Below are 22,848 nucleotides of genomic sequence, written 5' to 3'. Positions count from 1 at the left end.
TTTCATCCATTTTTACACACTACAACAACACCCAAACATACTAAATGCAATTGATTAATCACTCTCCTACACAACACATACCACACCGCTACCATACTCACACACAGGTTCAACCAACATTCATATTTTCATGAATTTCATTCATTTCCACATACTATAACATGCACAAACCATTAATAACATGTAAAAGAGAAGATTAAACCTACCTTCTTCACTCTCTCTCTTCACTCACGGTAGAATTGTTCAAGGCAACAACGAATGATTTAATTGCTCCAATAACTACTCCACGTCGTAGGACCTTCCGATTAGTGGAAAAGCTGAAGAAAAGAATTTTCCATGATAAAAAATTTAGGGACCATTTTTGGTCATCCATGGCCGAACGCTCCCCTAATTTTTCTCCATGTTTCTCGAATATTCTAAGGTGGAAAAATGATGAATACTTGCCTTAGTTAGTCATCCACACATATATATATACTTGGCCCCCAACAAATATAATATGCACACATGGCCCCCTCATAATTTGCACCAATTAAATTTGGCCAACCAAGAGGGGAGAGGGCCCCACACATTACACATGGCCACATATGGCCATTTTCATTTAATTAGTTTGAAAATTTCACTCTAGCTTAATTTTCATGAAATGCCTAACTTTCCATAATTACTTTTACCCAAATCTTATTCCAATTTTACCCTTAACACTCCATGCCAATGAAAAGATGAATATGCAACTTATATTTTAACAAAATCGGAAGAAATTACATTGTCCTTAACTTATCATGATTCGGATTATCCCAATGTACCAAAATACGGATATAAAATCCAACATTTCGCTCGATCACTTTTTTCCTCATGTTTGACTCTGACTGTGAAATCAAGTATTCTGATGGTTGATTAATCATCTCTAAAAATATGGACATTTGGTTTTGAAAAAGTTAAACTCGAAAATATCGGCTCAGCTTTTAGAATCAATGGGTATATTTGGATTATATTTTTGAGTGGGCACCAACTTTTTTGGGGCATGGATATTTTAATTAAATGGTTAATTTTATAGAATTTCATCCTTCAATAGGGTATAAGTGTACACTTTATTAACGGAAGGGGTATATTTGACTACTTTTGCTAACGGAAGATAAAATTGACTAATAAACTAAAATAGAGGGGTATATTTGACCCTTTCCTGTTATTTCTAATCATTGAGGTTAGGTATGGTTATAAGGTTGTAATTTGATATATGAAAGTAAATTATTGTGATCCCTCACAGTGTATACTCAGTAAATAATTGTTTCATTCAATTGTTCAACTATCGGTAAAAATATATTAACGTACACATGATTTCCTTTTATCTTTACTTGTGGTAAACTGAACGGATGAAATTTTTTCTTTATTAAAATAATAATGGCCAAATATTACTTAATACTCCCCCTATCCCAATTTAAGTATCTTATTTTTCTTTTTGGTATATCTCCACTTTTTTCTCTATATTTAGTAAGTTGACAATTTAAATATCTTACCCGATAAATTTATAACCACACGATTGCTTTTAATACATTAGATGCATCTTTAATTTAGGACCACAAGATTCAAAAGTCTCTCTTTAACTCTTAAACTTCGTGCATAGTACGACACTTAAATTGAGACGGAAGGAGTAGCTTTAAAAACAGAAAAGGACCAAATATACCCCTGTACTATCGAAAAAGGGCCAAATATACCCCTCTTCCGTTAAAGTTGTCCAAGGTGGTGGAGGAGAAATAAATTTTAGTGGTAGAAGAACAAATAGAGAAAAGAGAGGGGCAATGGGTTGAATTTGCTATTAATTTTCTTCAATGTACATCTTGTTAGGAACATGTATTTGGGTCGGATCCATCTCTTTTGAGTTTTCGGTTCAACTTAATAGGCCGTCTTTTATTTGCAAATATGAAAATTACATCTCTAAAATAAAAAAACGAACATAATTAGTATTTTAAACAAGAAATCACACCCATTAAAAAAGTAAAATCAACATTTTCACCGAATCATCTTTTATGTAGAAAATGAGTCGAAAAAATAACATCTTCAATAAATTACACCAATCAAAATAAGAAAATTATAGAAAAAATCCTTCAACAGTAAATACACCTTATAAGTAAATGTAAAATTAGATAAACTAAGTTCTAAAAAATAAATCATAAATTTCATGTTTTTTCTAAGCAATGCTTACGAAATTTCCATCACATCCACTATACTAAAATAGATGTCCACTTTACTTGTAGGTTGTATAGTGTGAAAACCCAAGACATAATTTACCAATTTATACCTATTTTACCCTTATTATTAAGTACTCAATCATTTCTACTCATTTTATTTATTGCTTATTAAGAGTGTCCCAAATCAAATATACACAAGCAAACACGTTTAAGTAACCAACAAAAGAAATTATAAAAAAAGTTGAATTTTCATCTCAATCCAAAATTCTTATTATCAATTTGATATTAAGAGAAATGCTTAATTTAAGGGATCTTTTCTATTTTGTGTGTTCTCACTATAGATTACGGTAAAATAATAGAATAGAGAAAAAGAAAATATGAATAATAAAAAGATAAATAGAAAATCAGAGAGTCCGACTAGTAAAGGAACCAAAAAGAAAAAAATTCACGAAAAATATTCAAATAGATTCAGATTGACATGTACCACGCGTCTAATTGTGATATCCACAGATCAAATATTTAATAAAATAATTTAGTATATAAATTTTTTTATCAATTTAGGAGGTGCCATGCCACTATCCTTTACTATTAAAAGTGGCTACTAATTAAATATCAGTACACGTATGATATCCACTCGTGACAATTTTAATAATAAAGGAGGAATATACCAATATTATAAAGAACATACTATTAAAAGTGGCTACTATTATTTACCTATCAGCCCAAAACTTTGCCTCTTTTACATTCATATTGTTTAGGGTTTTAGGGTTCCAATTAAATCCCATTCACTGGGAGTCTCTGCCGCCGCCTTCCTCTTCATCAGGTAAGTTTCATCACTTTGTCTGTCTTTTTTTTTTCTTTTTTTCTTTTTCCCAAAAGAAATAATATAAAGTTTAAGAAAAATCTGTTGAAATTTTAAACTTGAAAAGAACTCTAACTTTACACACCATAATTGAATTGATACTAGTTCGAATCGAGATTTCTGCTTCTTGAAAACGTGATTTTGGTTATTATTCTCATTTCTCTTTATATGAAGTTGTTGAATTGCATACTGGTTGGCCATAGAAACCAAATATTTCACTTTATTTGGAATTTATCAAGTTGGAGTTGAAGATGGACTTGTGTGTTTGGTTATACTTTTTGCAAATAATATTTAATTGTGTTGAATGTATTGAGGGTCGTTTGGTAGCTGGTTAGAGTTATGCGGCTATTAGTAATACCTGGATTAGTCATGCACGATTTGATTATTCATGTATTAGCTATTCCACCTTTTGCCCGGCATAAAATAATACATAGATTCCCTCATAACTTATACATATATTAGTTATGCGGATTTCTAAATTGCAAACCAAATGTCATACTAATTTTATACATGACTACAAAACAAAGTATTACTTATGCAGATTTTAATACATGAATAACTTACTCCTAACCGGCCACCAAATGACCCCTGAAAGTGAAAAAAAAAAAAAAAAAAAAAAAAGAAAGAAAGAAGTGAAAACAGGGTTTTAGGTGTTTTCCAAATTCCAAATACAACTTGAAGTTGTATTTGGAATTTTCATGGCCAATGCTGGTTTTCAAATAAAGTAAATTTGTTTTCCGAAAAGTGAATAATTCTCATGGCCAAACGGGTCCTTAGATTAAATAAATATTTCTCAGTCACTGATTTCTGCATGTTGAAGCCATGAAGTTTTCAGCTTTTATGTATGTATTTTCTCTGTTATTCTTTTTGCTCCTTAGGAGAGGATAATTTTTTTTTGATTGACGAGAAGATATTGATTAAAGCTTAGTCATGCTTGTAAGCTTACTTTAGGTCCAATATCTGTTATGAGTCTTTTAATTATGTTAGATATTTGTCTGCCAGTAGAAAATGTAGAGAAATTCTAGTGTCAGAGAATCTAAATAGGCATGGATGGTGAGTATTCATATAACCGACCCCAAGTGGCTTGGAAGTCAAAATTGATAAAGGCTTAGTCATGCTTTGTGTTTGTATATTTGCGTGGCCTCAATTTTGAATTGAACTTTCAAACAAGAAACGGAAGATCTTTGGTTCTAAGTGGAGGGTAATCCCCGCATGCATTTGGTGGACAGTATGGAAAGAAAGAAATGGGAGATGTTTTGAAGATACATCAAATTCTATTCAGAAAGTGAAGGAGAATTGTATTGTATCTTTCTATTTTTGTGTAAAGAACAATGTATAGAGAATGTAGATGACCTTGTAGATTTACTAGGAGCACTGTAAGTTTATCTTTATCTTTAAAATCTTTTTCTTTACTGTCTGTTTTTGGAGGTCGCCAGCATTCCCTTAATGCTGAGGAATACAACAGTACCTGTTTCTCAAAAAAAGATCTTTGGTCCTAAGTACAATTTTCTGATGAAGATATTTTTTTTTTCTATAAGGAAGTGAAAAGGAAGCATAAAGTTAAATCCCGTGCACAGCCAAAATCACGGTTTTCTCCTTTTTATCTCAAGCTGTTGTCTAAGGAAAGATAGAAGAAATTAATTAATGGGGAATCTAAAATGTAGTGAAGTTTGAAGTTTTATCTTGGTTTAGATCAATTTTGTTCAAGAGCTGCACTTATTTGTACTTCTTCTATCCTTGGACTAAAGATTAACTGTAAAATAAAAAGCTGTTCGTCATGGCTTTAAAAAAGGATTCAACCTTTATGTTTCCTTTCACTTATATTTGAAGCCATAGAATTGAGATTACCCGAATTAAATTTCCCAGTAGCTTGTTCTCACTTCTCGGGGTTGTAGCTTCTACGGTAATTTGGAGCGATGTCACGTAAAAAATCTTCTATCCACCGGATGTGACTGTAGACCTTGACTTTGCAATATATTACACTCTTTTGGGTGGTTTTGGTAACTTTAAATTGTCTTTTTTTGTTTGCTTTGGCAATTTTAAATTGTTGATGCGTATTTCATAATCTTTTGGTCTGCTTACTGCTGTCTTGTCTGTGTCTCTTACCAGCCATGGCACAAGAAATGGGCATGTTTACAGTGCATCATACAATTGGAAATGTTCTATGTTGCAAATGTGGTATAAGTATGCAACCAAATGCTGCGAATATGTGTGCCAACTGCTTGAGGTCTGAAGTTGACATAACAGAAGGTCTCCAGAAGCATGTCATCATATGTCATTGCCCTGAATGTGATAGATATTTGCAGCCTCCGAGGACTTGGATTAAAGCCCAAATAGAATCAAAGGAGCTATTGACATTCTGTGTGAAGAGGTTGAAGAATTTGAATAAAATTCGTTTAGTGCAGGCAGAGTTCATTTGGACTGAACCTCACTCCAAGCGAATCAAAGTCAAGTTGAAGGTTCAGAAAGAGGTTCTTCACGGAGCTATCCTTGAGCAGGCCTACACAGTTGAATATGTTGTCCAAGACCAAATGTGTGAAGCTTGTACGAGGGTTCAGGCTAATCCTGATCAGTGGGTGGCTGCAGTGCAACTAAGACAGCATGTTTCTCACAGGCGAACTTTCTTCTATTTGGAACAGCTTATTCTTAAGCATGATGCCGCTGCTCGTGCTATAATGATTAAGCAAATGGATCAAGGAATTGATATGTTCTTCTCTAATCGGAGTCATGCTGTAAAATTTGTGGAGTTCATATCGAAAGTTGTTCCCAGTCGGAGCCGTAATGACAAACAACTAGTGTCTCATGATGTTAAGAGCAGCCTTTACAACTATAAGTATACTTTTTCAGTTGAAATTTGCCCAGTTTGTCGTGAGGACCTGATTTGTCTTCCACCAAAAGTTGCAAATAGTTTGGGGAATCTAGGGCCACTTGTGATCTGCACCAAGGTGAGTAACAACATTGCTTTGCTTGACCCATTTACTCTCAGGAACTGTTTTCTGGATGCGGAACAGTATTGGAGGTCGTCTTTTAAGTCCCTACTTTCTAGTAGGCAGCTTGTGGAATATATAGTTCTAGATGTTGAGGCTGTTTCTTCTGAGGTGAATATTGGTGGATCTAAGTATGCTTTGGCAGATGCCCAAGTAGCTCGTGTGTCTGATTTTGGGAAGAATGATACGATTTTCAACGTACGAACACATCTGGGGCATCTTCTAAATCCTGGGGATAACGCACTTGGGTATGACTTATATGCTGCTAATAGTAATGACAGTGAGCTGGACAAGTATAAAGGCTTTGAAGAGAAATGGCAGAAGAAGCGTGGGAAGTCTCGTTCATGGAAGCTGAAATCTCTCAATATGGAGATTGATGAAAATGTAAAGGGTAGAGATCATGAAGAGAAGAATAGCTCTGAGTATGAACAATTCTTGAGAGATTTAGAGGAGAATCCAGATTTGAGATTCAACATATCCCTTTATCGCAACAAGGAGTATCAGCCATCAGAAATGGCATCTGTGACTGATGGCGATGATGCCCCACCTTCTGTCCCGTTGGAGGAATTGTTAGCTGATCTTGATTTAAGTGAGGAGGAAGCTGATGACAATGATAGCATGAAGGAGTGAGTTGAATACTTGAACATGCACTTGCTTTATTGGACACTGAAATCTTAGATGAATCTCATATGTGAGACCTGCTGCTGCTCACCCTTTGCTCTTTTCTAGTATTTAGCTGCTGCTGCTGCACCCGTTGCCCTTTTCTACAGTATTTTTGATTTCCTGCTTTTCGTGGTTTGTTATTCTTTGTAAAGCGCAAAGAATCAGTTTTGTTTGGAGTAATCAGGTCCCGATCCTGTAGTTGTGATAGTGCTCATGCAGGTTTCTTCCTGTTTTATTCAGTTTGATTGTAAACACATATACAGGGACAACCATGTTTTCCTGAGTAAAAGTGAAGCCACTGCTTAATAGAACACGTTTTTAAAAGTCGGAAAAATGCAGTCAAACTTTTTTGTTCTTTTTATGATGTGGATCGAGGGCGTGTTTAATGACTGTTCAATTCTTTATTAAAATCTTTTCGCTTTTGTATTGATGTTTAAAGCTTAATGTCAGCGCATCCGCGCGCGCGCACACACACCTCCCTCTCCCGTATCTCATGCATCACACATAGAACACCTTCCGGGGCGTCACACAGTGAATGGAAGTATGGATGGTTGTGGCCATTTTTATTTGTCGGATATAAAGACTGTATCTTGCTTCTATAGTCTTAGAATAGAGGCCTATTCGGTAGTTTATTATATCCACTGAACAGAAATTGAGGGGTGAGATGAAGAGGAAGATTATATTTCAAAATGATTTTTACTAATACCTGAACATTAAAAGTAACGCAAAAGTAAAATCTAAATCTTGAAAATATTTGAACCTTAATTAAATAAAAGGATCATAACACTTTATTAATGACATGAAATTAAGATCAGATGGGGAAAGGATAGGGTGATTAACCGTTTACATCTGAAAGTAAATATTTGACTCACTACGTGTTGCTATTATTTTCCTATTATGATTTTTGCCACAATTTCCAACTGAAAAAACTATCACATAACACTTTACAGGCATTATATAAAAGATAATAGCATTCAAGAAAAAAGGAAATGAAAACACAAGTATTTAAATTTAGAGAGGAGAAATATTTTTATCTTCTTTTGCTTAATAAATCAGTCACACGATGAAAATATTTTGTGACTTCTAAATCGCTCAAGTGTCGTGAAAAGATAAAAAGGAAGAAAAACAAAACAAATTCCAAAGACATATCACAATGAAAAAGAAAATAAATGTAGATCACATTCATTAAGATTAAGTGATAAATTCTTTGGTCATTCTTTTCAAATTTACGACTTTAAAATGTCGAAAGTCAAATAAATATGCATCAATAGTTTTGCTTTAAATTCAAGCTCGAAGAACAAATATTGATCTGTCTAGTCATTTGCGTCGGGGTCTCCATGAATAAACATATAGTCCTTTTCTCCGGTAGTCCTTTTTGTGACCTCAATCTATCCCATAATTCCATCTCTTAAACATCTGAAATGTCGTGACATGAGTCATGAGCTAAGGCTGAAAAATATTTACAGCTTCATTTCCAGCCACTACTTCATACATTAATACAACTACCTTTATTTGATTGTAATAGTTTTTGTATCGTCTATCCACCTATATATACAAGCAAAATAAGTTTTCAGATAAACAAAAAAAGTACATGTAAATAACTGTGATCAACCAACATAAAGGTAAATAACTATGATCAACGAGCATAAAGGTATTAAAGAAAAACAAAACTGGAGAAAAAAGAAGGCCTAGAGTCATTCTTAGGTTTCTTACAAAATCTAAAATATATGGAAGTGAAAAAACAATTCAGATCCTAGTGTCATAAGTTTCTCAAGCGTCGATCTTGGGATATGTTATGTGAAAGCTCTACTGTCCTGATCCACGAGAATCATCATTGGGAGAGGCTGCTGATGCTGATTTAATTCGCTATTGCTGCTCTGAATAGTGGTGCATTCTTGAATGCTCCCATCTGCTGATAAATCTGGTTCAAAGAATGATGTAGGTAAGTGGCATTGTATGGTTTGTTATGTATATAGATATAATACTTGTAATTGACGTAGACTTAAAAAGGCAGAATAATAAGCCTTTATTTTTGTAAGTGTGATGGTTATAATAATTGTAATCAATTTGTAACTGATGTAGAGATTTTAATATGCTGAAGTTAATGGGCAATTAAATACAAAAAATGGAAGAAAAAATGAAGTGGAAAAAGGTGAAAAAAAGGAGATAAATAGTTTTCTAGGCCATAGACAGGTGTCATATCACCTTGTTTATGCCTAACTTTAATATATAGATTTCATTGAATTAGGCTTTCATTAAGCGAAAACTAATTGGCCGAGCGAGTGTCTCTCTCAAGATATGAACAACTCAAATTGAGCCAAGCAGGCAAAAGCACCACCCCCATTTAGGGGGTAGTAATTATCTGCTATTCTGAGCCCTAATCAAATAAAATCAGAAGAACAATTAAAGCTGGTTGTGGGCACGATCACGACAGGCTTTAATGTAAAACAATAAAGAATAATACATACAATAATAATAAGGTTGAATTGCTACAAAGTGATGCTGGCTACGACTCCTCACTAAGCATTTATGCCTCTGCGAGCAATCCTTTGCCCTGCTCCAAATAACACAGCTTTTCCGATCATTCCTGTACGAAGGCCACAAACTACAGCCACCGTTCCTATAGCCACCCATTTCCAGTCAATCCCGCCATCCCTTCTCTGGCCTCGGAGTTCCACAGCTCTATCTTCTTCAGCAGAAACTTGCTCCAAAGCATCAACGCCTTCATCAAGCGAGATCTTTGTAGTGATTCGTGCCATCATCGCACACCTAGACACTGCTGCCTCTGATTTTCTTGCATTCTGGTATGCTCTGAAGCCGTTGTGCAACTTCTTCACTGTTCCCCACATTCCATGACGAACTCCCAGTTTAGCAACATCTTTAGGGATGCCCATATCTTCATAGTGAATAAGAGTGACTTCACATGCAGATAACTGTCCATCTCCCTTCTTCGATTCCACTACATCAATTTCACGAGTGTACACACTTGAGTAAAGGTCAACTTAAGGAACAGGCAACAGTAAATATTGCAAAGTTAATCCCTTTTAAACGTCTGTCAGTAATAGCCACTACCTACCCGGCTTAACAATCCAACTTGAAAAGTAGAGGTCCACACGCCTAGGCTTGTCACGTCTTTGCAGAGCTGGGTATGGTACACTCTGTGGAAGATCATGTTGAAGATGTGAACAAACCTCAAAGTCAAATATAGGAAAACTTTGTCCAAGTACAAATAAGTAAATTTATGAACTTCATGGAAACAATTAAAAAGTTTTAGACACAGCAGCTTCATAAGTCCAAAAAGGTCTGAAAAATGTTAGGTAGAAGCACTAAATGAAAAGACAGTGTAACGACAGAGCAGTCACTTAAATTTGTATTTGAAGCATTCAGACAACAATCAAATTTACATGTGGTCCTCTAAAGCTCACCTTTGTCACACAGTAGTGTGTTTTCCCAGATTCCCAAATTCTTCTACCGATGATATATTCACGATCACTGCAGAAGAATGGGAACTGCAGCACCAAAAACAATTTACGTGAGTGAAGAAGCTAATGGAAGAAATGAATCATAAGGAATTTCTCACAACACCGAGACAGCTTAGACGAGTAACGAACCTTTTTAATCCAGTGGATAATCATAGATCCTGTACGTGGACATTCCTGCAATATCTTGAAATAACCAAGCATTGGGTCCCATTTTGGCCTAAACTCATCATCCCAGAAGAAATCTCTGACTATGTCAGGAGTTGCATCTTCAAAAACAGTTTTGGTTTTGTAGATTGTTGGGCCCATCTGACAGACAGAAAGGCTCTGTTAGAATCACTAAGAGAGAACAGAGAAGTTTCAAAGAAAAATTTAAATTAATAGTATGGATAAAAAGCCATTGGTTTTTGACAGAGTTGCAAATCATGCAATACACAAGCAATTATGGCTTGAGAAATACAGATTAATTTATACTTACTCCAGTAGTACATCGGATATTGGTATCTAGCTGAAGAGCATAAAAAAGGTCTGATTCATGGAGAATCACAAAAAAATTTAAAACTCCATTTCTACTTTTGACAATTTCCAGTAACATAACACAAATAATTCAAATTGATATGAGGATTTGAAAGTAGCAAAAGGAAAAGCAAATCAGTGATACACCTAAAAAGAATCAAAATAAAGCAATGATTTAAGCAGAGGCACGTCTCCCTCAAACTAGGTCTGCGATGTTTTTTGGCATGTCAAAATAATAATATGAACATATAGAAATCAAATAAGGGCTCCCCATTTCCACAGAGGAAGAAAGCACATATCACAAATCAAGCTCAAAGAAGGGAGCCTAAAAGAAACTCCCTCTGTTTTATTGGCAAAAGATACTGAAGATGTATCTAAAAATGTAAGCAAAAATGACTATTATTTGAGGTTGCTAAAATGAGCATCTAAAGCTGTGTCAGCAAGGGGACTCATTGCTGTATCACCAGAAACCAATCCGTCATATGAAACAAGGGAAATTATGTTACTAATTCATGCTTCTAAATGTTGAAGGAAAAATGCGAACTGATATGAAGTCATTTATTAAATTATCAGCAGATGACTGCTTCAGTTTGCCCCAGAAACAAGAACCCGTACCTAAGCAGCCTGACCCTAAACTGATCCTTGAATAGGATAAACACTAACTGATTTTCAGCCTTTGGATCATTTGAAACATCAAGACATCAAATGGAAATTAAGCTGATTAAAGAACATAGCGTAGACATGAGTCATTCTAAAGTATCAAAGATATAAATAGCTCAACGCTGTGCTATGGAAATTTCTAAAGTTGTAACTATATAAAAGCTGGACTTAATGCTCCCATATACCCAGTTCCATTATGGGTCAAAAAGGAGGTAATAGTTTCTGAGGAGTCCTAATGCTTCTCCTGAGAGTATATACCACACACTAGCAGTCTTACCCTTTCAGCTTATTAAGTTACATGATGTAAGTAAAAGTTGGGATCAAGCAATTCTCAAGAAAATTGGTTCTTGAAACCAGAAATGTTGAAGAAAAGCCATATCATAATCTAGGTAAACTTGACCTCAGGCTCATGCCGCCAAGCTTGGTATGTGAAGTTTGAAGTAGAGCGCTCCATCATGGTTTGCCATGCCATCTCTCCATCTTTACCATCTAGTAAATGCAGAAAGTGCTCCAGATCTTTCTGAGTCACTATGTCCTCATTTTCTGATCCAGTAAAATGCCTGCAGGAATGAAGCAGATGCTGTCATCTGTCTAACTAAATAAAGGGACAAAAATCATCTAAAAGGCCGAAAATTGTGCCAGTAATGTAAGCACTCTATAGAATTGAAATTCTCATTCAACACTCGACAGAAATGCATATTTACTAAGGAGACCGATAATTAGTTTTTGTCATTCTCTTTTAAATCAACCAACTTCTTCCCCAGAACTGCAAAACACAGAAATCCTCTTCTAAATATCTGCCTTAAATGACTATAACACAACTACTCTTCTATATTTTGTTCAATACTACAGAATAAGGTCAATTCAATGCAGAAAAAGAAACTATAAATTTTTGTGTATACATGAGAACCATGATTTGCAGCTAAAAAGCTGGTATCTGAAGCATCACAAAATCATATTGAACTAATGGTAAATTGAACAGTTCCAAGTAGACATTGAACAATGAAAACTGTCAATTATGATTTCTTCCCAGTTTAATTTTAATTCCAAGAAATTACTTATTGCATTTAACAATGAAGAAAAACTACATATGCAGATATACTATAGACAAAGTGTAATCTATTTGTATTTATTTTATAACCAAGAATCCCTATAAGTTAGCTGGCCCAACCCCAATTGGCCCTCTAGTTTGGAACTCAGGGGAGTGTGGGCACACCCCTCTGCTCATCTCCAACTTAAATACCAAGCTTCAGTTGGTGGCAGGGTTCAAACTCATGAAGTACGCCCTACCCACACATAATGCACTGCATCTTTCCACCGAACCAGATCCCTGGAGCGACACCAACACATAATTTCTAATCTTTATTACCAGAACATGTAAGGAAAAGTTTGTGTAAAACCACGGGGTCTCCAACACTGAACTTCCTCTCGTTGTTTTCACAAACTTAGTAAGGTGTCTGCGGAGAAGCAGGTGTGCCTCCAATTTTTGGAAAGACGATAGCACATACCAAAACAAAAATCTCATCCGATGAAGGTACTGATTCTTTGGACCTAGTGTCTAGTGCAGAAGAGAGACGTCAGACTACGGATATTCAGAGAGAGAGATAAGGCAGAGAGATTGACTAGAAACGGATGATTATTGAAGGAATCGTGATTGTCGGTTCAGGGCATCTTACAGGAGTAATAGAAGTATTGCACTTGGACCAGGCAAAATAATTGGTAAGCTCCAGAAACTCAGAGATGTGAATCATAGTGTTTGCATCTGGAATTAAAAATTAGAGAATTCTGCTGACATAAGTGTATAGCTCCTTGAGGAATGAATATCCAAATAGCATGTCACAGAATAGGCCCATGTAAAGATCGCGTGGACTGCGCACTCAAGTATCAAGAAATAGAGTTCACAGTCACAATTCACAAAGTACCCCCCAAATTTCCCATCATCCAATCAAATGGCCCTATAAGACACACTACCATAATCTTGATTTAAAAAAAATAAAAAATAAAAATTTACATGCATCCCGCAATTAGCAAGAACAAAAGGCAAAGCTACTGCTCCCCAAGTCCTGAATTTGTAAAATATGAAGCAAATATTTTCCTAAAAACATGACAATCGAAAAGACAAACAACTGAATTTAGAAAAGAAAATAGTAACCAACAACAACAACAACAACAACATTACCCAGTGTAATCCCACAAGTGGGGTCTGGGGAGGGTAGTGTGTACGCAGACCTTACCCCTACCTTGGGAGGTAGAGAAGTTGTTTCCGACAGACCCTCGGGTCAAGTAAAAACATTTCAAAGCAATTCAAAAAAGAAAACAGCAGGAAAAGAAAATAGTAGCCAGATGTTTAAAAATGCCACGAGGTTTCGTGTGATCTTTGGATATCCTTGAGGACATCCATACTGGGTTTTAAACCCTGGGCAAAAGACAAAACAGGAAAAAGGATTGGATAAATAAATAATAGAAGGATCCAAAGATATTTGAATATACCAGTGTTATCAAAAGCGAAAAGCGCTAAAAAGCTCTAAAGTCAGCTGGGGCTTTAAGCGCAAAGCGCAAATAAAGTGTGGGCTTTACTGGAAAAAGGCGCAGTGGTGCAAAATAATATATATATATATATATATATATATATATATATATATATATATATGTTTAGCCCAAGACTAATAATAATAAGCATGGATAACAAACATATGGACAAACAAATTGTAAAAACATAACAATAGAGTAAAATATCAATTATCTGGTGTCATCTCTTCAAGAGAGGCTAATTGGCAAGGAAAAGTATGTCTTAGAGCCTTGATGATGACACTGAAGCTCGCATAAAGCGAGGCGAAGCGCTCAACATGTTTTGAGCCTCGCTTTAGGGCTTTAAGCGCGCCTTTGACAACACTGGAATATAAGCAGTTTTTACAATTTGATGAAAGGGAAAGTCTTAATAAAACTAGAAATTTTGTTTTTATGAGTTATATATATAGAACTCTCAACATAGAGGTGAAAAATATACTAACTATATATGAAACAGAATTTTAGTAGTCAGAAGCAGCTACTCTTTTTCTTTTAAGTATGATAAACTCCACCCACGAACACCCACTTCCAGGAATCAACCACCCACGAACACCCACTTCCAGGAATCAACCAAGGTCCTTTCCATTTGGCACCCTTGGTAACTCAAAACTCCCAACCTCCTGGTTAGTGGTGGAGTGCTCTTGCCCCCGAAGGCCGAAGCAACCCCATTGTTCAAAGCAGCTTACTCTTTTCTAATCCCACAAATTTTAAATCCGCTTTCAACAGCTAGAGGTAGCAAAAGCCGTAAATGATTCTGGGCTACGAATGGGCATACACATACACCACTTACTTAGCCACTTTGCATATCTACGATATATTACATCTGACACAATAATAGCTGTGCAGCACAATGCAATTACCTCACTTCAGCAAGAGTGGAACTGCACATGAGCTTATAACTTCTTCTTTTTTTGGGGTAAGTGTGTATACGAACTTGTAGTTACCTAATTCAACCACAGAAGTAAACATACACGGCAGTCCATACTCATCTAATAGTCAGCAACCACTTGTGCATCACTTGAAAGGTAGTGATTCAATGTGGATGAGAAAGTAGTAATTTTGTTACAAGTCACATTAATTCCACAACCCACAGCATCATCACAAATTGACAAAATTGACCTCTGTGGCATTTCCACAAACACTTTATATGCTGTACACATGAGACGAGCTTTTTTCTTCTTCTTTTTTGTCGATGAATAAAGATGGAACAAGCTTTAAATGTGAGATTGCATGGCTTTACATATGGATAGTTCAATATTTTATAAGTCTCACAACCTTAGGTCTCTAAACACCTTTCAAAACCCACACACTATGAAGAAGAGTCTCAAAAGCCTCTTAAATCAATTTGACCTGGGATGGCCAAAATGATTCCGCGAAAAAGAGAAGAAGACTCAAAGGGCTAATAGCAGCATAAATTTAGGTCACAGATCTATAGAGCAGGCATCATTGAGTTTGCACCTGCTCTTTCCTCAAGAAGGTGTGAAGTCCCATTATTGTAAATCTCCTTCATGAATTGTCAGTCTCACATGATTTATTCCTTAAGGAATGAAGTCTCAATATTATAAGCCCCTAAACGAATTGTCTCACACGAGTTGAGATAAATCTTCTGAAGTTTTATGTCAGCTACCTCAGGAACCTCATTTGTACAACCAACTTCAATGTTATTGCTGCTAGGGCATTTGATTAGCGCAAAGCAATGAAGTGAAAGAAGTACAGAATTTGATTGGGGAAAAGCAAAAGGGTAAAGCATTGTGCACCTTTCTTCTTATTTAAAAGAATGTTTAGACTTCTACATCATCATTTACCTACCTTAAATAAACAAAATGACTTTATCTCCCCCTAAGATTATCAATTGAGGAAGTTGCAGGAGTACGAAAACAAAAACATGGTGCACCTTTCTTCTTATTTTAATTTATTTCCTTCACTATTATAGATGTTAAAATTTCTTCTCCATTGCCTCCTTAACATGTTTAATTACTCAACATGCTAACAAGACCAATGAGGATCCGTTTTTTGGTGAGGCTGATAAACTTGTCAGCATGAGAAACAAGCTTATCTTTTAGCTAACGGACAGCTAATAGGTTTCCCCAGCATTCTTGGCAAATGAAGGCCTATAAGTATATTCACAAAGTCATAATATTCATGTCCACCTTGTGATACAGAAAACATATACTGATGCTTTTTCCACATTAAGTGGCTATGACATTTACTTTATAGAAAGGTATTTGAATGCATTAGTTCTAAAAATTGACCTACTTCTAAGACCATTTCTTTTATCTCTTTTGAGAAATTTAATTTTTAGCACAAATTCTCTCAAATTCTACAGACTTCTTCACTACTGTATTTCCGTTCTTACTGATTATGACACGCTTTACTTGAGCCGAGGGTCTACCGGAAACAGTCTCTCTACCTTCACAAGGTAGGGGTAAGGCTATGTACACACAACCCTACCCAGACCCCACTTGTGAGATGACAATGTGTATGTTGTTGTTGTCCCTCAAATATAAGCAAATGATAAAAGGATTACGCAAACACAGCTTAACTCTTCCAGTTCTTTCCTGATTACCTATTTCTTTATCAAGGCAACTCTGAATCATTATTAACCTACGGCAGGTTCACTTGAAGGGATACTAGCACAACCACTTCAATGGAAGTTTGAACTACTTCTGACTAATGTATACGCTATCCTCAATTTCAACTAATCCTTCTGAGGTAGGACATATTTTTCCAGCCTGCCAAGAACCAAAATATAATGGAAATTCCAGACTTGTAGCTCATGCACAACTGAACTCAATTCAACATTAATTATTCAGAGTTTGTCCAAAAATTCAAACATTTGACATATGAAGATGCTTCAAAACAGACGAAATTTAGGCCCACACGACATAAAATGGACATCAATTTTATTTTTGAGAGACATCTACAAAAGCTAATATTTACTGTCACATGAAGGCATGCCAGATTAATGCACTAAGGCCTCATTCTTCTATAATACTGAAGAAACCATTAAACGAGATTTGAAGTTTGCAGTTAAAAGAGACACCATTCTTTCAAATATTTTTGAATATTCCAACTACAAAAAAGAACTGTGATTCAAAGTGGCTTGTTTCAATACATGAGAAAAAAAAGGAATTGATGCCACACGATATTAGATGCATCCTCATTTTCTAAATACTGTCATTCTTCTTCATTTCGTATAAACAATAAAAAGGCCAAGCTCAGATCCTTATCTTACAGATAAAAGCTACATAATTGAATGAAACTTAGCTCCCTTCTAGTTATAGTTCTAGAGATTAAAATTACCTCTCGTCTGATGATTGCGTTGTTACCATCTTTTGCATGTCAAAATTTAGGCTCAGAAGCAAGAAGAATTAGATTTAACGATTTTACGAAATGGTAACTACAAACAATATCCAAGCTAGTCAATATTCATTTTTTACTAACAATACCACATACATTCTCTACACCAACATTTGTGACATGCATTCAAGTTTGGGACGTTCCAAAATATCTACCCCACTTCAGAATAGATTACATAAGATATAACTTTCAGAATTTTTAAAGTTCAAATTCAAAGTTGCACTTCCTTCAAATTCAAGTTCATTTTTAGAAAATGCAAATTGCTCTCTTCTAATCATCCTCATAAGATAGGTGAATAAAAACACTTGCAGAATTGAAGGCGTTGAAAAGCACTGTAATCAGCTAAGATCAGCTCAATTCATGCAGAAACTCCATCGAGCCTGTGTTCTTCTTCAACGATGGACCACACCATAGTCGATCCCCAAGTTTGACTATACTAGAAAAGGTTTTCTATCTACTCTCAGTTTAATACTATTCTCATAAAATCAACAATAGCTGGTTGAACCCACTTACATTTACTAGCAACATCAAAGATCATTGAAACATTGATGTTGTAAAAATGGAACAGAAATTTCACACAAAAATTATAAGAAGAAAAGCACAATAACAATTTTGCTTGCCTTCAGTTCTAGTAATTATCAACAAATAGCACTCAACCTTAGTTTCAATATCACACATGCAATCAGCCCTTAACCTCAAAAACTTCAACCAACACCCTAAAAATCCTACTCCCTCCGTCCCAATTTATGTCACACCGTTTCCTTGTCACAAAAAAAAAAATCACCTTTCTATAATTAGAAACAACTTAACTTGAAAATTCATCTTTTACCCTAATGAAATGATTTCTATTCACACAAATGTCCAAAGCTTCGTTTTACACCACATCTTTCAAAAGTCTTCCTTTCTTTCCTAAATTTCGCATGTCACATAAATTGAAACTGGGGAGTACTCAGATTTTACTTGTCTTGCATCGACTTGGCACACCCCTTAAGGAGCCATAAATAGAATGACAATTTTACTATATCACCCCTAACTATTACTAAGTCATCTAATGACTTAAATCAATAAAACATACCACTAAGTAAACATACACGGCAGTCCATACTCATCTAATAGTCAGCAACCACTTGTGTCACTTGAAAGGTGTTTCAATGTGGATGAGAAAGTTTAATTTTGTTACAAGTCACATTAATTCCACAACCCACAGCATCATCACAAATTGACAAAATTGACCTCTGTGGCATTTCCACAAACATTTGTGACATGCTTCTTCTTTTTGTCGATGAATAAAGATGGAACAAGCTTTAAATGTGAGATTGCATGGCTTTACATATGGATAGTTCAATATTTTATAAGTCTCTCACGACCTTAGGTCTCTAAACACCTTTCAAAACCCACACACTATGAAGAAGAGTCTCAAAAGCCTCTTAGATCAATTTGACCTGGGATGGCCAAAATGATTCCATAACTCAAAGGGCTAATAGCAGCATAAATTTAGGTCACAGATCTATAGAGCAGGCATCATTGAGTTTGCACCTGCTCTTTCCTCAAGAAGGTGTGAAGTCCCATTATTGTAAATCTCCTTCATGAATTGTCACTCACATGATTTATTCCTTAAAATCAAGTTCATTTTCTCACACGAGTTGAATAAATCTTCTGAAGTTTTATGTCAGCTACTCTTCATTTGTACAATCTTCAATGTTATTGCTGCTAGGGCATTTGATTAGCGCAAAGCAATGAAGTGAAAGAAGTACAGAATTTGATTGGGGAAAAGCAAAAGGGTAAAGCGTTGTGCACCTTTCTTCTTATTTAAAAGAATGTTTAGACTTCTACCTCATTTACTGTTAAATAAACAAAATGACTTTATCGTACAGAATACCTTCCCTAAGATTATCAATTGAGGAAGTTGCAGCAAAAACTGTTTCTTCTTATTTTAATTTATTTCCTTCGCTAATAGATCTTCTCCATTGCCTTCTTAACATGTTTAATTACTCAACATGCTAACAAGACCAACAGGATCCGTTTTTTTGGTGAGGCTGATAAACTTGTGTTCTTATCTTTTAGCTAACGGACAGCTAATAGGTTTCCCCAGCATTCTTGGCAAATGAAGGCCTATAAGTATATTCACAAAGTCATATTCATGTCCACCTTGTGATACAGAAAACATATACTGATGCTTTTTCACATTAAGTGGCTATGACATTTACTTTATAGAAAGGTATTTGAATGCATTAGTTCTAAAAATTGACCTACTTCTAAGACCATTTCTTTTATCTCTTTTGAGAAATTTAATTTTTAGCACAAATTCTCTCAAATTCTACATAGACTTCTTCACTACTGTATTTCCGTTCTTACTGATTATGACACGCTTTACTTGAGCCGAGGGTCTACCGGAAGCAGTCTCTCTACCTTCACAAGGTAAGGGTAAGGCTATGTACACACAACCCTACCCAGACCCCACTTGTGGGATTACACTGGGTATGTTGTTGTTGTCCCTCAAATATAAGCAAATGATAAAAGGATTACGCAAACACAGCTTAACTCTTCCAGTTCTTTCCTGATTACCTATTTCTTTATCAAGGCAACTCTGAATCATTATTAACCTACGGCAGGTTCACTTGAAGGGATACTAGCACAACCACTTCACCGGAAGTTTGAACTACTTCACACAAATACCCTATCCTCAATTTCAACTAATCCTTCTGAGGTAGAACATATTTTTCCAGCCTGCCAAGAACAAAATATAATGGAAATTCCAGACTTGTAGCATGCACAACTGAACTCAATTCAACATTAATTATTCAGAGTTTGTCCAAAAATTCAAACATTTGACATATGAAGATGCTTCAAAAAAGGCGAAATTTAGGCCCACACGACGTAAAATGGACATCAAGCATCATAGGACATTTATTTTATTTTTGAGAGACATCTACAAAAGCTAATATTTACTGTCACATGAAAGGCATGCCAGATTACTGCACTAAGGCCTCATTCTTCTATAATACTGAAGAATCCATTAAACGAGATTTGAAGTTTGCGGTTAAAAGACTCTCCTGCCCCATTTATATGGCACCATTACAGTGTACAAGCCTTTCAAATATGTTTTGAATATTCCAACTACAAAAAAGAACTGTGATTCAAAGTGCCTTGTTTCAATACATAGAGAAAAAAAGGAATTGATGCCCGAATTCACACCGAATATTAGATGGCTTGACCCTCATTTTCTTAAGACTGTCATTCTTCTTCATTTCGTACTAAACAATAAAAAGGCCAAGCTCAGATCCTTATCTTACAGATAAAAGCTGCTACATAATTGAATGAAACTTAGCTCCCTTCTAGTTATAGTTCTAGATATTAAAATTACCTCTAGTCTGATGATTGCGTTGTTAGAAGCTTTTGCATGTCAAAATTTAGGCTCAGAAGCAAGAAGAGTTAGATTTAGACGAAAACTTTTATGAAATGGTAACTACAACCAATATCCAAGCTAGTCAATGTTCATTTTTTACTAACAATACCACATACGTTCTCTATACAAACATTTGTGACATGCATTCAAGTTTGGGACGTTCCAAAATATCTACCCCACTTCGGAATAAATTACATAAGATATAACTTTCAGAATTTTTAAAGTTCAAATTCAAAGAATTGCACTTCCTTCAAATTCAAGTTCATTTTTAGAAAATGCAAATTGCTCTCTTCTAATCATCCTCATAAGATAGGTGAATGTAAGTAGCCCAGGAATACTTGCAGAATTATAAGGAGTTGAAAAGCACTGTAATCAGCTAAGATCAGCTCAATTCCATGCAGAAACTCCATCGAGCCTGTGTTCTTCTTCAACGACCAGCATGGACCACACCATAGTCGATCCCCAAGTTTGACTATACTAGAAAAGGTTTTCTATCTACTCTCCAGTTTAATACTATTCTCATAAAATCAACAATAGCTGGTTGAACCCACTTACATTTACTAGCAACATCAAAGATCATTGAAACATTGATGTTGTATTCACTAAATGGAACAGAAATTTCACACAAAAATTATAAGAAGAAAAGCACAATAACAATTTTGCTTACCTTCGTTTCTAGTAATTATCAACAAATAGCACTCAACCTTAGTTTCAATATCACACATGCAATCAGCCCTTAACCTCAAAAACTTCAACCAACACCCTAAAAATCCTACTCCCTCCGTCCCAATTTATGTCACACCATTTCCTTGTCACAAAAAAAAAAAAATCACCTTTCTATAATTAGAAACAACTTAACTTGAAAATTCATCTTTTACCCTAATGAAATGATTTCTATTCACACAAATGTCCAAAGGTTCGTTTTAAACCACATATTTCAAAAGTCTTCCTTTCTTTCGTACCAGGTCAAACACTGTCACATAAATTGAAACTGGGGAGTACTCCCTCTGTCCATTTTTACTTGTCTTGCATCGACTTGGCACACTCCTTAAGAAGCCATAAATAGAATGACAATTTTATTATATCACCCCTAACTATTACTAAGTCATCTAATGACTTAAATCAATAAAACATACCACTAAGAATTTCTTCAACTTTGCAACCCAATAATTAATAACAAGGGTAAAATAGGGGTATGAAATGGTAAATTATCTCTTGATTTTCCAAACTGAGACAACTATTTTTAGTATACAGGAGAGTACCTTTTAGCACTAAAACACATTTACATCAAATTCAAAAATCAAAACCCTAGAAACAAAAACACGCACATATATCTGATATATTGCAAAAAAAAAAAAAAAAAAAAAAAACATACCTGATATTGGGCTCATCCGAACCCGGACCCGGATCCACCTGACCCGAACCCGAATCCAAATCAGGCTTACGTGTCCTAAAATTAAACCACAATTTCCTACCAACAGAGAAAGCGGAAAGAGCAGTAAAAGCTAACCAAACCCTTCTGGCACCAAAACCGGGTGGAACGGTCCAAACAAAGCGGTTCAGCTTAGACCGGAGTCCTAAAAAGACAAGACCGGTCCAACGAGGTCTCCAAGACCAACCGATCATTAAACCAATCATTATCGCAACCCAAATCGGGACAACACATACCAAAATGTCGACAAATGTTTCCATTATTGCTGGTTTGTTCATCAATTCCATCCACCTCTCCACCTCCATTTTTTTTGTTGATTATTACTACAAAAATTGAATAAGATTTATATTGAAGAGGTAGTTGGAGATTGTATTGAGAGTGAAGCTTTTACATGGAATTATTTACAGATTGAAGAGTTGAATTTTTTGGAAGAAAAAAAAAAAAAAAGAGGGAATGGAAAAAGGTACTGTTTTGATTTTGTAGGAAAGGGACACGTGGTAAGATCTGAACTCTTCGATTAAGCTGGATAATGGCGCCTTGGAGTTAAAAAAATGCTTTTTCACTTCAATCAAATAAACAGAGGAGCATAGTCTACTCCGTTTCATCTTACGTGTCCACAACGTAAAAATAAAATTTCAGTTTACTTCTTCACTTTAACATATCGAAAAAAAAAATAAAATTTTTTTTTTTTTTTTTAATTTTAACCTTATTATTAGATACTCATTTTCAAAT

The 22,848-nt window shown here is 35.3% G+C and overlaps 2 protein-coding genes across 3 annotated transcripts; one reads left to right on the top strand and one right to left on the bottom strand.

Moving 5' to 3' along the window:
- The first annotated feature begins 2,932 nt into the window (after nt 1–2,932).
- LOC132051786 (uncharacterized) lies at nt 2,933–6,909 on the top strand. Its single transcript, XM_059442994.1, has 2 exons — nt 2,933–3,006; nt 5,155–6,909. The coding sequence occupies exon 2, from the start codon at nt 5,157–5,159 to the stop codon at nt 6,660–6,662; it is 1,506 nt and encodes a 501-aa protein (XP_059298977.1). The 5' UTR covers nt 2,933–3,006; nt 5,155–5,156; the 3' UTR covers nt 6,663–6,909.
- Nucleotides 6,910–8,283: 1,374 nt separating this feature from the next.
- On the bottom strand, nt 8,284–22,653 carry LOC132051785 (uncharacterized). 2 transcript variants are annotated; one of them, XR_009413882.1, is made up of 7 exons: nt 22,060–22,653; nt 11,751–11,910; nt 10,307–10,483; nt 10,121–10,204; nt 9,772–9,853; nt 9,164–9,654; nt 8,284–8,616 (listed from the first exon to the last, which is right to left on the bottom strand). XR_009413882.1 is itself a non-coding variant. In XM_059442993.1 (6 exons), the coding sequence occupies exons 1-6, from the start codon at nt 22,419–22,421 to the stop codon at nt 9,215–9,217; spliced, it is 1,305 nt and encodes a 434-aa protein (XP_059298976.1). In that variant the 5' UTR covers nt 22,422–22,653; the 3' UTR covers nt 8,983–9,214. The 2 variants fall into 2 exon arrangements, 1 of the variants encoding a protein (XP_059298976.1); XM_059442993.1 differs by lacking the exon at nt 8,284–8,616 and having other exon boundaries at nt 8,983–9,654.
- Nucleotides 22,654–22,848: the final 195 nt, after the last annotated feature.

The sequence above is a fragment of the Lycium ferocissimum genome, chromosome 4 (assembly GCF_029784015.1).
Source record: "Lycium ferocissimum isolate CSIRO_LF1 chromosome 4, AGI_CSIRO_Lferr_CH_V1, whole genome shotgun sequence".
Taxonomy (NCBI): domain Eukaryota; kingdom Viridiplantae; phylum Streptophyta; class Magnoliopsida; order Solanales; family Solanaceae; genus Lycium; species Lycium ferocissimum.
The sequence above is the reverse complement of the archived record's forward strand: the minus strand, read 5'-3'. Positions and strand labels throughout refer to the sequence as shown.